The sequence below is a fragment of the Aspergillus clavatus genome, genomic scaffold, assembly GCF_000002715.2.
Source record: "Aspergillus clavatus NRRL 1 1099423829798 genomic scaffold, whole genome shotgun sequence".
In the NCBI taxonomy this organism is placed as follows: domain Eukaryota; kingdom Fungi; phylum Ascomycota; class Eurotiomycetes; order Eurotiales; family Aspergillaceae; genus Aspergillus; species Aspergillus clavatus.
In genome coordinates this window covers 1,562,766-1,575,162 of record NW_001517101.1, presented here as the reverse complement: position 1 = coordinate 1,575,162, position 12,397 = coordinate 1,562,766, and the positions used below count along the sequence as shown (strand labels likewise).

Here is a 12,397-nt window from a genome sequence, read left to right as displayed (position 1 = left end):
CGTTCTTCAAGCGTAAATTGGAGTCATATCCCCACATGTACAGGAAGTCATTGACTTTGAGATCATTCGCCATGCAGCGAGAGGCATCCACCCCTACACCTTGATCCTGGTCCATTGTCCCTCTTCAAGGTTTTGAAAATCCATAATCTGTCCGGGTCCCCCAAAGCGATTCTGCGTTGCCCTCCAGTCTCGACCAACCGCCGTCTCCGGTCTCCAGCGTACAACATCCTTCAAATCTTTCTGCAAACTCCCTTCCAGTGCGTCGGCGATAAAGCCGCCAATAGTGGGCATCTGCATCGCACCATTCCCCGAGCCTCCTACGGCAACCACCAAGGAAGGATACTCCGGGTGTTTATCGATCAAGAACGCCCGGTCCGGGGTGTCCGCGTCCCAGCATATCCGGGCAAAAGACAAGGGCCGCTCAGCCAGATGGGGCATCGTATCGCGGAGAAAGTCTCTCGCTCGAGCTTCGGCCTCCAGCGGAATCTGGTGCTTGGCGAATGGGATACTCCTCGTCTCGCCTGGCCGGTCTGGGTCGGGGAGGAAGTTGCAGTAGCCCGGATGCTCGTCGCAGATCTTGAGCTCGTGGTTATCCGCATCTGGCTCCATGAAGAAGCCCTTGGCGATGTTAAACAGAACAGGGAGGTTCCGGTACCGCGCGGCCTCTTCCGGGGTCATCTGGATATGGCAGAGCGTCCAGGCGGTGGGACGAAGCTGCTTCTTGAAATCCAGGAGCATGTCGCTTCCAGCGCCTGCTGACAGGATGGTGTAGTCGGCTCTGTGCAGTTTGCCATCTGCAGTCCTGGCTCCGATTACATCGCCGCCCTCATAGGCTAGGGAATCGACATTCCCCTCCGGAGAGCCAGTGACGAAAGTAACGCCTAGCCGCCTAGCCTCACTGAATGCAGAGACCATGGCCTTTTTGGCGTGGATCCAGCCAGCACCATCCTTGCGCCACCATCCTTTCCAGCCTGGGAAGTCGCCAGTGAGCACCCCGGCGGGCATCGTGCCGCGAAAGTCCTCTGCAGTCTCAAGTTGGACGAATGCGGTCTCGGAAGGATCGATTTCGTCTTCCTGTATGTGCTTGAGTAAAGCAGGCGTGTGGCCTGATACGATTGCACCAGTTTCATGGAAGAACGGTTGGAAGACGGGGTCTGTCTTCCACGCGTTCAGAGCAGCTCGCGTGAACGTTGCGAAGGCGATACTCCGGGAATCCGGCTCCCCATCTATACATCTGTCAGTAAATTATACCGATGGTATCTGGCAAATGAGAACGATCCTTTTTTGGGGCTACCTTTGAGCTCATTGTGTTCCATAATCTTGTTGATATCATTGCCTGCCGCGATGGGCGAAGGAACCGGATGAGGATCCAGGACAGTGACATGCTTGTATCCTCGACGAGCAATATCCAGAGCAGTCGAGCAGCCCCAAGTTCCAGCTCCGATAATCAAGATGGAGGATTCGATGCTCAATGGTGAAGGCGCCATTGTTTAGATGTGTTGAGCCAGGGACCACGGGGGGTGTCAATGCCGCGCAGGCGAAACGATCGTGGACTATATTCCAGTAAACAAGTAGACCCTCTCGAATGTCACATTTCAATCCGGACCGTCATGGTGATATATCTAAATAGACCTGGTGTCGGACCATCGCGAGACGTTTGTGTGATGAATGTGGCTCAACTCCCATCGGCTGTTTTTTTCCCGCTTCGGCGGCTGGACCTTCCTCGCTTCTTGTCTCTCTTCTCTGGCATTCCATCTCTTAGTGACATGACAGTTGGCTGCATCGATGCTAAATGGGAGAAGTGATGTAGGCCTGATCAACCTCATTCCAATGAATATTCTATTTCGGGGTTTGTCGTGAAGGGTTTCATTCTAGCTGGGATACACTTTAAATCCACGTTTCCATTGATTAAGGGCGGCGTACACAGAACTTTGGGGGTGCCCTTGTGGATGTTTACACTCTCCCCGTCTCATGTTGCTCATTTGCGCTGCTCAATCTACGGTTGTGAACCATTGGACTCCATCGTCGCCAGCCTTGGTTGCAACGATCGCATAACAAGTCTTCTTTGCAACACGCATAGCTTTTCTTTAAAGAAAATCCATTCAGATGCTACTTAATCATGTGCCGTGCGTATCCGAGGAAGAAAAGATACACTGCGCCGAGTATCCATGCCTCAAAGTAGGAATCTCATAAAAGCAGTCCGAGAGACTCCCATCACCTCCTTTGGGTCCCAGACTGAGAAACAGCTTGGAAATGTAAAGTGACCGTTGTCGTTTTTTGTGTTCAGACGGGGTTGAGAAAACGAAAAATAAAAAAAAAAAAAAAAAAACATAAAATCATGAGTCATGACCGATGAACCATGACGCCCAAGTCTTCTTATGAGAAGAATCTCCTAGCGGCGGCCTTTTCCTTGGCCTCACGGTCCTTGATGGCCTTCTTCACCTTGGCAATCTCGTTGGTGATGCCGGCATCACCGGGAGCCAGCTTCGAGGCCTCCTGGAGATCCTTCAGAGCCTCGTCCTCCTCCTTTTGACCAGTGTGAGCGACAGCACGGCGGTACAGGGCCTTAGCCTTATCCGCATCTTTGGCGTTGGCATCGGTAGCGACGTCCAGCGCGTAGGTAGCCCAGTTCTGAGCATTCTTGTACTGGCCGAGCTTGTTCGCGAGGAGCGAGGAATTGGAGTACAGGGTGAAACGGAGAGCCTTCAGCTGCGGTCCCAGTTCCTTTGGGTCATCGTCGGTGGGATCGGGGAACTCGTTCAGGTAACGCAGACCCTTCTCATATTTCTCGAGCCCGAGAGCAAGGTCGCCACTCTTGAAGGCGGTGTTTCCGAAGTTCTTGAGCTCAGAGGCAATCTTATAGCAGACTTGAGCATTGAGCTCTTCACCTTGGTGGTCATCGGGGAAGTCTTCGTAAGGGTCGCCGGTGGCATCGGAAACCTGCTTGGTAGCATCGTCATAAGCCTGACCAGCGAGCTCACCGCAGTCGACGATGGTCACGTCGGTGGTGGGCTTGTCGGACTGGGTGGGGAGGTTCTCGATCTTGCGAACAACACTCTTGCCGTTGATCACTTCACCGAAGACCACGTGCTTGCCATCCAGATGAGGAGTGGGGACAGTGGTGATGAAGAACTGGCTGCCGTTGGTCCCGGGGCCGGAGTTGGCCATCGAGAGGAGGAAGGGTCTGTCATGCTTGAGCTCGAAGTTCTCGTCGGGGAATTTCTCGCCGTAGATGGATTCGCCTCCGGTTCCGTTGAAGGCAGTGAAGTCACCACCCTGAATCATGAACTGTTTGATCACGCGGTGGAAGATGGAGCCTAAGCCCCGGCAAAAGTAAGCGTCTGGATCGCGCCGGAAGGAGGATGAGAAGTCGCACCCTTGAAGCTCAATGGCTTTCCCTGCTTTCCCATGCCCTTCTCCCCAGTGCAGAGAGCACGGAAGTTTTCTGCGGTCTTGGGAACAACTAAAGCTCTTTGTCAGTACCTTGGCGGCAGCAGGCGAGGCTGGTGTTCCGTACCATCGTTGAACTGCAGTTACAACATCCGAAATTAGCTACATATTCCCAATTGACTGATTCCAGTCATTCTACAGGACACTCACCAGCTCCAGAGTGACGCGATTGGGCTTCTGCTTGCCAATCTGAATGTCGAAGTAGACACGCGGGCGACCTGCGTGCCAGAGAGTCTGCATCAGTAACCCCTCATCTGATGGTCTGGAACCCCACACTGGCAGAAAGCACACTTACGCTGAGATTCAGCCATGATGGAACACTGGGAGTCACTAATTTTGTGAAAGATATGAGAAAAGAGATAACTGGGGATTACTGGTAAAGGCAGAAAGAGGATTAGTGGGCGATAGTGAAAGGGTGAGTGAGGAGGAAAAGAGAGATCGATGCAGCAAAAGTTCAAGTGGGCTGGACCAGCCTTTTTGCGATGCTTCAGGAAGCTTCCATCATCTCCGCACGCCCACTGTAAATGCTCCAGGATGGGGCTAAGCACTGTTCTCAGCTCATAGGACAAGAGATTTGAGATTTACTGGTCAATATAAATGCAAGAGCATCGTCTTATATGCAGTTGGTGACTCTATAAAATATGTACAGCTGACCCTAAGCCAAAGCGACCCCCAACACCGTTATGCAGAAACACCGTCCCGAGTCATTATTCCAGCAATGATGCCGGAAGTTCGAATTCGATGGTTTGCGTTTCTCCATCTTTCCGTTCGCCTTTCCGCTTGCTCTCCTCCTCTCCTGGCTGCTTCTCCTTCTTCGGTAGCTGAGTGTTGATCTCGATTGTGACCTAGAACCGGATTTCATCGTCAGCAAGCTGGCTTGCGAAAGGGGGCGAGGAACGAAGAGAGCATAAGCTATACCGCCGCATCCTCACTGCGGTAATTCACACCCACCGGCCCATCATTCTTCAGTTCGACATCCATCATGGCCTGAAAGACGCCGTTCTGAACCCGTTCGGGCTTGTAGGCATCCTGCAGTCGTTGAAAGAAGTAGTCGTACAATTTGCGAGCTGTCTCAACGTCGGCAGCGTCGTGGAAATCGGGCTTGCTGCCTTTCTTCAATTGGCCGTATAGTGTAAATTGTGATACTACAGCACAGTCAGAGAGATGCATGCTTGGTGATTCGGAAGGGTCCAATCTACCACAAAGCACCTCGCCTTCGATATCCTGTACGTTTCGTTTCCACTACGAAAGTGGGCAGCTGTTAGCTCATATAGTCCACAAAAATACCCCTGGTGCGAGTCACTCACTTGTCCTCCCTCCTCTGTAGGCCAAAGCTTTGCTTTCAATATGCGGCTAATGAGTGTATCCGCATCCTTCTCGGTATCCCCCTTTCCCACACCGGCAAGAACAAGAAGACCACGACCGATGGAAGATATTAATTTTTCGTCCACTGTAACCGACGCCGACTTTACTCTTTGGATAACCGCTGGAAGATCACTAGGTTAGCCGAGTACGAACAAAAACAATCGCAGGACGAGGGGTACCTTTCATATTGCGTTATTCGACAAAAAAGTTGTATTATAATACTAGCATCCTTGTTAGATCAAATATCCATAGAGATAACAAAGCCAATGTGAATAGCCTTCACAATTGCCTATCAAAATATGGGGAAGTATAACGGTAGCCGCAAACGGAATAACCATCTTCTCATACTTACTACTTCAACAGCTGTAGAGCAGGCACATCATCAGATATCAAAGCGTAGACAACCTCGTCAAAGCCGCAACAAAAATATAGTATTTTAGAATGTCCAGATCATCAGACTGATGAATGTGTTGTTCTCCAGCACAGAATAATATTCACCAGAGAAACTGATAAGTAACCCAGAAATTCGCCTCCTCCGCCCTTGATAAACCCTCCCGCACACTTTCTGGCCTGCCCGCCTCACTCACCGCCTTCACAAGTCTTGCCAACTCCGACAAGCACCAGGAGATTGAGTGACATACCCGATCTTTTCTAGCATCATCTCCCAGCGCGCCTGGTTTTGCATTCTTTCCCGACACCCTCCTTCCTATCCTCCGTCAGGATCGTCGCTCCTACACCTCAACCCCCATTGATCGCCCTCTCTATCTTCCCGAGACCCGCGATTTTCCTGATCTCCTCCTTGCGGCATTGTGTTCTCATGAACAGCAGCCATGACATCCCGCAAAACACAACAAGAGATCGACAAGACCTTCAAGAAGGTCGCAGAAGGCATCCAGACATTCGAAGGGATCTATGAGAAGATCCGGTCAACATCGAATGCCACCCAGCGGGATAAGCTGGAAGAAAACCTCAAACGAGAGATCAAGAAGCTCCAACGATTTCGCGACCAGATCAAATCATGGGCTTCGGGCAATGAAGTCAAAGACAAGACACCGCTGCTCGAGCAGCGCAGAGCAATCGAAACTGTGGGCTAACGATTCCAAACCGACTCACACCGCCTTTGACGAATATGGGAACCAAGCTAACAGAGGTGCAGTGTATGGAGCAGTTCAAAGCCGTGGAGAAGGAGATGAAGACCAAGGCATACTCCAAGGAAGGCCTCTCGGCGGCATCACGACTCGATCCCAAAGAGAAGGAGAAGCTGGAGGCAAGCGATTTTCTATCGACGTGCGTGGACGAGCTGCAGCAGAAGATCGAGGCGATGGAGGCCGAAGAGGAGACCCTCCACGTGCAAGTGAAGAAAGGCAAGAAGGACGTCGCCCGGACCAACCGCTTATCTGACCTCTCGCGGATATTGGAACGACATAAATGGCACGTCAACAAGCTCGAATTGCTGCTACGGTCCCTTCAAAACGGCAACGTTGAAACGAGCCAGGTGGTTGATCTCAAGGAGAGCATCAAGTACTACGTTGATGACGGGCACAATGTCGACTACTGTGGGGAGGATGAGACGCTCTATGACGATCTGAACCTGGGTGAAGAGGCCGAGGTGCAGTTCGGTATGGTTGGTGACAATGATCGCGTTTCGTCGCAGGACACACAATCGATCCAGGACGATGAGGTGGAGCCGAAGCCGAAGCCAAAGAGTGAGATCAGCGGACTTCGCAGGCCATCCGCCCAGATGAAGTCGCCTCTACCTGTGCTCGCAACGCTGCATCCTCCCCCGTCCACCAGCACGACCTCTGGCATGAAACCGGCACCACCTCCGACTCGTCTGCCCGGCGAAACTCTCAAGTATGCCTCGGCCGCGGCCGCTGCGGCTGCAAGCGACAAGAGTGGTGTCGGTATCGCTCCTCTCCCCCCACCACCAGGCGCAAGCCCTGCCTACACCGCCGCCATCCCTGTTTCCAGAGCATCATCCACAGCATCACCGATTGTGGCCTCGGTACAACCCGTATCGAAGCCTGCGACAACCGTTACTGAAGAGCCTGGCGGGCACGGCCGGTCGAGGACACCGGCCCTCAGTCCCAATGTCGCAGCATCATCCGTACCCAGCACCTCGTCAACTTCGCCCCCTGCTCCTGTGGTGGAGACGGTGAGCGCCTCAAGGACGAAGGAGCCATCCGCACCCACCAACGGTGAAGCGGCCAACGAGGAGCAACTGGACGAGTCGATATACCACCTGCCGCCGGGGCTGCAGGATCTGATCCAGTCGTTTGAAATTACGAAGAGCCGAGCATCGAGCAATCCGGCCAATCCTCCACCGTCGGTGCAGCGGCTGCTTGCAGCATCGCTGACCATGTGTCCAGAGCCCGCCGATGCAGAGAAGCCGCGTCACTACCGTCCCTCGAATCCCTACAACACCCCTCTCTACTACCCGCAAGAACCACTCTCGATCTTCGACGATCCCCGGTTATACGACACGGGACGAATCGATACAGATACGCTGTTCTACTTGTTCTACTATCGACAGGGTAGCTATCAGCAATACCTGGCGGCCAAGGCCCTCAAGAACCAGAGCTGGCGCTTCCACAAGCAGTACCAGACATGGTTCCAGCGTCACGAGGAACCGAAGAACATCACGGAAGAGTACGAACAGGGAACGTATCGATTTTTCGACTACGAGAGTACCTGGTGAGTTGTTTTTTTTTTTTTTCCTTTCCCCTGTCTGGTTTACAAGGATATGACACCACTAACACTGTGAGCAGGATGAACCGACGCAAGGCAGATTTCAAATTTGTCTACAAGTATCTGGAAGATGAGTTATAAGATATCTGTTTGTTCGGTGCACATGGGCGGGTTTTCCCTTTTTTTTTTCCTCTCTCCTGGTCGGGCGGCGAACGAGGGTTCTTTTGACAGTTCATGCCGCATTTACTGGCAAAGGGTTCCGATGAAATGGAGATCTTTCTCTCTCTATTTCTCTTTTTTTTTTCTATCTTCTTTCCTCTATGGTGTCATCTATGAATGAGTAAATGAATGGGACACAGCAGAACACGGGAGTTCTGTCTTATGCTTCTTTATACGGTGGTGGCTGGTCGAGCGCAGCATGACCAGCCGGAATAGAACGATCTGAGTACCTTGTCAGAGAGAAGGGAAAAAAAAAAAAAGAAAATATGAAAGACAGCCTCGTTTGTAGCTGATTCCGACCGGGTATTTTGCCTCAAAAGCTTGAGGTAGGTGTCTTTCAGCCTTTCCGACCGTCTTGGGGCAGTAGAGAGACAAGACGGGCTGCAACTGCAAGAGTCGAGAGGGACGGGAATATAGAATGACGCCCTGCCGAGCGTCTACTCGCCTCACTGAGCTAGATGAAACAAACCAGATAGACGGCGTCCTGGCAGACGCTTTCTTGTCTCGAATCTTGATCCTTCTCCAGTTGAGCAGTTGAACCTCGTAATGTGAGGGATTTTCTTCCCGCAGTCTTTAGATAGATACTCCTTGAGTCTATTGACTACAGTGTCTAGTAGTCAGAACACCTGCATGATGCATGATGTATCTAGCAAATTCACCTCGGTGCCTCGTTGACACTCTAGTCCCGTCGTGGTTAAAAGGACAAGAACGGACTACTGTGTAAGTCAGTTAGTTATAGTTCGTTCATAAGTCCATATGTCCCTACTGGGGGCTGTGTGGTAGCCTGTGGGCTGTGGCCGTAGGTATTGATCGGGGAAAGAGGATTGTCAGTATTCCAGAATCTAGATTCCCAGTATTCCGTAAAAGTACGGAATACTCTGTACTGCCAGCCGTACTCCGTAGTATCTGGAGATAAGTACGTCCTCTCTCCAAAAGTCCAATCAAGTCAATCAATAGAGAGGAAATATCCGGTCGCCAGCCTCAGCGATCGTTTCGAAGCCGTCGTGCTTGGCAGGTGATCGTTGGAGGGAGTGATAAAAGGTGATTGGACTTTCTCCATGAGACTATGACCACAGGGCCACCAGGATGGTGGATTCTGGAGCACAGTTGTTCTTTCTGAGCCTCCTGACTTGAGGGATTTCAAGTTGCGTCCTTTCATTATTCATTATTATTCATATTATTGATTGCTATCTCCGGGGTTGGTGGTTATTTCTCCCCGGGAATGGTGTGCCGAGTTCGATTGGATGTCATCATTGTTGTCTTGGTAGATCTGCAGGGTTTTCAGTCAGTAACAATGGGCAGAGTAGAGTAATGATGATGATGATGGTGATGATGGTAATAATGAAGTGGAACACATGATGCTTTGCTTTGCTTTCCTCGTACTTTTGCCCACTTCTTTCCCCAGCATCCCCAGCATCACTTTTCTCGTAGGAGGAGGAAAATCCCAATGCGCAGCCTCCACAATGTCAATAACACCTCAATAATCTTCCATCCGAGAGCCGCATCGCCATCACCGCCAGATGGTCTGGTAACTGGTTAGAAGCGCAACCACCCTCTTCCCGTCTCCCTAGTTCTGGGCTCACGTCGTCGTCCCTCACTAGTCGGGTAGGACAAGATTGCCATCCTGCCGCTGCACCTATCATCATCCTCATCGTGTCTCCGACTGCAGTCTGCTCCTCTTAACATTCTCGGCCCGTCAGACTTATCTGCTCTCCCAATCAACTCCCCGAATGCGTTCCCCATCCAAGGCGCAGGGGGAGGGGGAAGAGAGAACCAGGTTCGTTTCGCGCTAGAAGGACCCAGGAAGTTTCCATTGTTCCTTGGACTTTCTAGAGTCAGCGCTAGGCAGGGATTCGGGCATATCAGGCATGTATCTGGCGCTGTTTTGCGTACTGGGAGATCGACCGCTTCACTTGTCGTCCCGCAACGCTCCAATCACGCCGCGGTGGCTGTGTGTCGCAATGAGCAACTAGCTATCTAGCACTCTCGGGCCCTTCTTCTGCTTCTCGTTCTCGCTTACCCATCTTGCTGTCTGATTGGCCGGGTTGGAATTGTTCGCTCAGGTGACGTCGCTCGGGTCTGCGAACTGACTAGGTGAAATATCGAGTCGTGAATTCGAGCGAGATGTAATAATATAAAACCGCCCCAGGGTGCTCGAGAGAGAGAGAGAATACAGACTCACAGGGATCCAGAACTTGATGCACGTGCAATGCAGACGAGATTCATGGCTCTTGCTTTCTTCTTCTTCGTACCACCTTTACTATCATCACCGTGATCATTCATCCGTATAAGAAGCCTACTGGCGATCTTCTTTCGTTTGTTGTGTCTCCATCTTGACTATCCTTAACATTCAGACCTTCATCATGTACTCTCCAATGAACGATGGGCTCTACGCTCCATTTCCAATGGTAAATAGAATCCATTCCTACATATACACACACATACACACCTTCAGTGTCCTCAAGGAACTCATCATGTCTGCTTCCTCAGAGCCCAATCGACCCATCCTGCCCTCCCATGGAGCAGTCCTACTCCACCACCAGCCAAACTCCAAACCAGCCCTCGCCTCTCTCTTTCAGCTTCACAGATGTCTATCCTTCATCTGGATCCGAGCTCGAGATCCCGTTCTATTCGCTCTATGATATGTCGCCGCCGAGTCCACACAACTCTAACATCCAAGAGCTGTACGCTCTCAACACATCCTACAGTGTTCCGATCCCATCATCATCATCATCATCATCATCCTACTCCTCGTCCTTTGAATCGCAGTTCACCTTCACCCCGAACATCGACGATTCAATGCTCACCTACAACCCCTTTGGCACCTCCGCTCCCTCATCCGAGTCCTCCAAGTAAGATCCCCTCCACCTTCCTTAGAGTGTCGTCTCGTTTCCTCTCAACTAACGCACTCCCCCTCCAGATCTACCAAACCCTATGGCTGCGAGGACTGCGGCAGAGCCTTCACCCGCTCCGCCGACCTGAGGCGCCACCAGACCAGCGCCCACAACCCCATCTATCAGGATTGTCCCGTGGAGCACTGCTCGCGCAAGAAGCTGAACGGCTTCCCGCGGCGAGACCACTTGATCGAGCATCTGCGCTCGTATCACCACTTGGACGTGCCGAAGCGTCGGATGACCAAGCGCGCTCCGAGAAGTGCTGCATGATTCCTTCGCCTGTTTCTTTTTCTTTTCCTTTCTTTTTTTTTCCGTTTTTTGAAATTTATGACTTGGATGTGGTATTGTACATGAGGTATGACTTTCTGGTTGACTCCCAGGCTTTTGTTTTCTTTTAGATGTGTCAATGAATCGGAGGGATAGAGGCGTTCTGAGATGACGTGTGTTTTCCCTTGTCTTTCTTTCATTGGGTCTGTCTGTCTTCATTATGATAAACCTATTCCTGTCCTGTCCTGTCCTGTCCTGTCATCAACAGACAGATATTGATTTCCCAGTGTTTTCCTCTTGTTTATACTCTCTGATACAACGGATGGCGAAGAGGTGGTGCACATTTTAGGTTTTGCCCTTGGACTTGCTTGGTTTGATTTGTACAGTAATCACTTCCTTCCCTTCCTCTTCACCTCGTCATATACTTTGCTTCAATTCCTTCCATCCATCCAGACAACACCAGCAACAACCAATAGACTCGGGAATATATCTCACCCAAAACACCACAAACCCTATTAACACCCCCCCCCCCTTTCATCCCTACTCCAAAACCACAAACCCCCCAAAACACTCCCCCCTCGCCCTCCCCCTCCCATCAAACACCACCCCCTCCCCCTCCAACAACCTCCTCTTCTCCCCCTGACGTCCCCCAACCACCCCTCCCTTCCCCCGCGCACCCCACTCCCCCTTATACCCCCCGAGCGAGCCATCCGCCGCCAACACCCGATGACACGGCACCCCCGGCGCAAACGGGTTCGCGCGCATCGCGCCGCCGACCGCGCGCGCGCTCGTGCCCACGTACGTCGCCAGCGCGGCGTACGTCGTCCACCGGCCCGCGGGCACGGAGAGGAGCGTGCGGTAGATGCGCCGGCGGGTGGGGGTTAGGGTTGGGTGGGTTGTGATGCGGGTGAGGAGGCGGTCGAGGGGTGCTGCTGGGGCTGCTGGGGCAGCCAAGGGGGTTGCGAGGGTGGGTTGGGTTTGTTTTGCACGTAGCTTTGGCTCTGGCTTTGGTGATAGTGGTACTGGTAGTGATAGTGATTGAGATGGTGATGCTGTTGGCGTCGGGTCTGTGGTTTGTTCTTGCGTTGCCATGTTGATGTTTGGATCTGGTATGTCCGTGTTGATTGGGATCTTGTATGTGATGAATTCTGGTTGGGCTTTTTTGGGGGGGGGGGGGGGGGGATTCCTAGCTAGATGTTAAAAGGATATACTTTATACTGATGTAAATCCTTACCTGGAGAGGATTTGAGGCGGGTGAAGTTGCAAATAAGGATGGATTGGATGCCCGTTTGTCGCTTTATACATGGACAGTGGCTACTAGTTATCCGGATTGCTCTCAATGTAGCAAATCAGAGCACGAGGCAGTTCGCGTCGACACGTGAGAACTACCTCACTTCGCAACACGGTTTGCGGCAACCCTTTACGATGGTAAGATGTCGCCAGAAATCTCAATATCTACATTCATTCTAGCTCCTAGAGCGAAATGCCAGGCATCTATCTGCATGGGCCGTGCC

At 51.9% G+C, this 12,397-nt stretch overlaps 6 protein-coding genes across 6 annotated transcripts, besides 8 other annotated features; 2 read left to right on the top strand and 4 right to left on the bottom strand.

Moving 5' to 3' along the window:
* Positions 1-93: 93 nt before the first annotated feature.
* Positions 94-1,487, bottom strand: ACLA_092790 (NAD(P)/FAD-dependent oxidoreductase; the record flags this gene model as incomplete). Its single annotated transcript, XM_001273006.1, has 2 exons — positions 94-1,226; positions 1,295-1,487. 2 exons carry the CDS (start codon positions 1,485-1,487, stop codon positions 94-96), a joined length of 1,326 nt encoding a protein of 441 aa, XP_001273007.1.
* An 817-nt stretch (positions 1,488-2,304) lies between these two features.
* Positions 2,305-2,329: a microsatellite.
* Positions 2,330-2,376: 47 nt separating this feature from the next.
* On the bottom strand, positions 2,377-3,761 carry ACLA_092780 (putative peptidyl-prolyl cis-trans isomerase Cpr7; the record flags this gene model as incomplete). Its single annotated transcript, XM_001273005.1, has 5 exons — positions 2,377-3,317; positions 3,377-3,463; positions 3,518-3,527; positions 3,601-3,668; positions 3,746-3,761. The coding sequence occupies 5 exons, from the start codon at positions 3,759-3,761 to the stop codon at positions 2,377-2,379; spliced, it is 1,122 nt and encodes a 373-aa protein (XP_001273006.1).
* Positions 3,762-4,157: 396 nt separating this feature from the next.
* Positions 4,158-5,001, bottom strand: ACLA_092770 (D-aminoacyl-tRNA deacylase; the record flags this gene model as incomplete). Its single annotated transcript, XM_001273004.1, has 5 exons — positions 4,158-4,295; positions 4,369-4,595; positions 4,650-4,692; positions 4,758-4,936; positions 4,995-5,001. 5 exons carry the CDS (start codon positions 4,999-5,001, stop codon positions 4,158-4,160), a joined length of 594 nt encoding a protein of 197 aa, XP_001273005.1.
* A 644-nt stretch (positions 5,002-5,645) lies between these two features.
* On the top strand, positions 5,646-7,644 carry ACLA_092760 (CNOT2/3/5 family protein; the record flags this gene model as incomplete). Its single annotated transcript, XM_001273003.1, has 3 exons — positions 5,646-5,900; positions 5,972-7,509; positions 7,584-7,644. The coding sequence occupies 3 exons, from the start codon at positions 5,646-5,648 to the stop codon at positions 7,642-7,644; spliced, it is 1,854 nt and encodes a 617-aa protein (XP_001273004.1).
* Positions 7,645-9,033: 1,389 nt separating this feature from the next.
* Positions 9,034-9,067: a microsatellite.
* A 1,018-nt stretch (positions 9,068-10,085) lies between these two features.
* On the top strand, positions 10,086-10,886 carry ACLA_092750 (putative C2H2 finger domain protein; the record flags this gene model as incomplete). Its single annotated transcript, XM_001273002.1, has 3 exons — positions 10,086-10,130; positions 10,213-10,574; positions 10,643-10,886. The coding sequence occupies 3 exons, from the start codon at positions 10,086-10,088 to the stop codon at positions 10,884-10,886; spliced, it is 651 nt and encodes a 216-aa protein (XP_001273003.1).
* Positions 10,442-10,466: a microsatellite.
* Positions 10,443-10,466: a microsatellite.
* A 12-nt stretch (positions 10,887-10,898) lies between the features above and the next one.
* Positions 10,899-10,928: a microsatellite.
* A 188-nt stretch (positions 10,929-11,116) lies between these two features.
* Positions 11,117-11,143: a microsatellite.
* Positions 11,118-11,143: a microsatellite.
* Positions 11,144-11,228: 85 nt separating this feature from the next.
* Positions 11,229-11,975, bottom strand: ACLA_092740 (MGMT family protein; the record flags this gene model as incomplete). The annotated part of the gene is made up of 2 exons (XM_001273001.1): positions 11,229-11,250; positions 11,578-11,975. 2 exons carry the CDS (start codon positions 11,973-11,975, stop codon positions 11,229-11,231), a joined length of 420 nt encoding a protein of 139 aa, XP_001273002.1.
* Positions 11,892-11,944: a microsatellite.
* Positions 11,976-12,397: the final 422 nt, after the last annotated feature.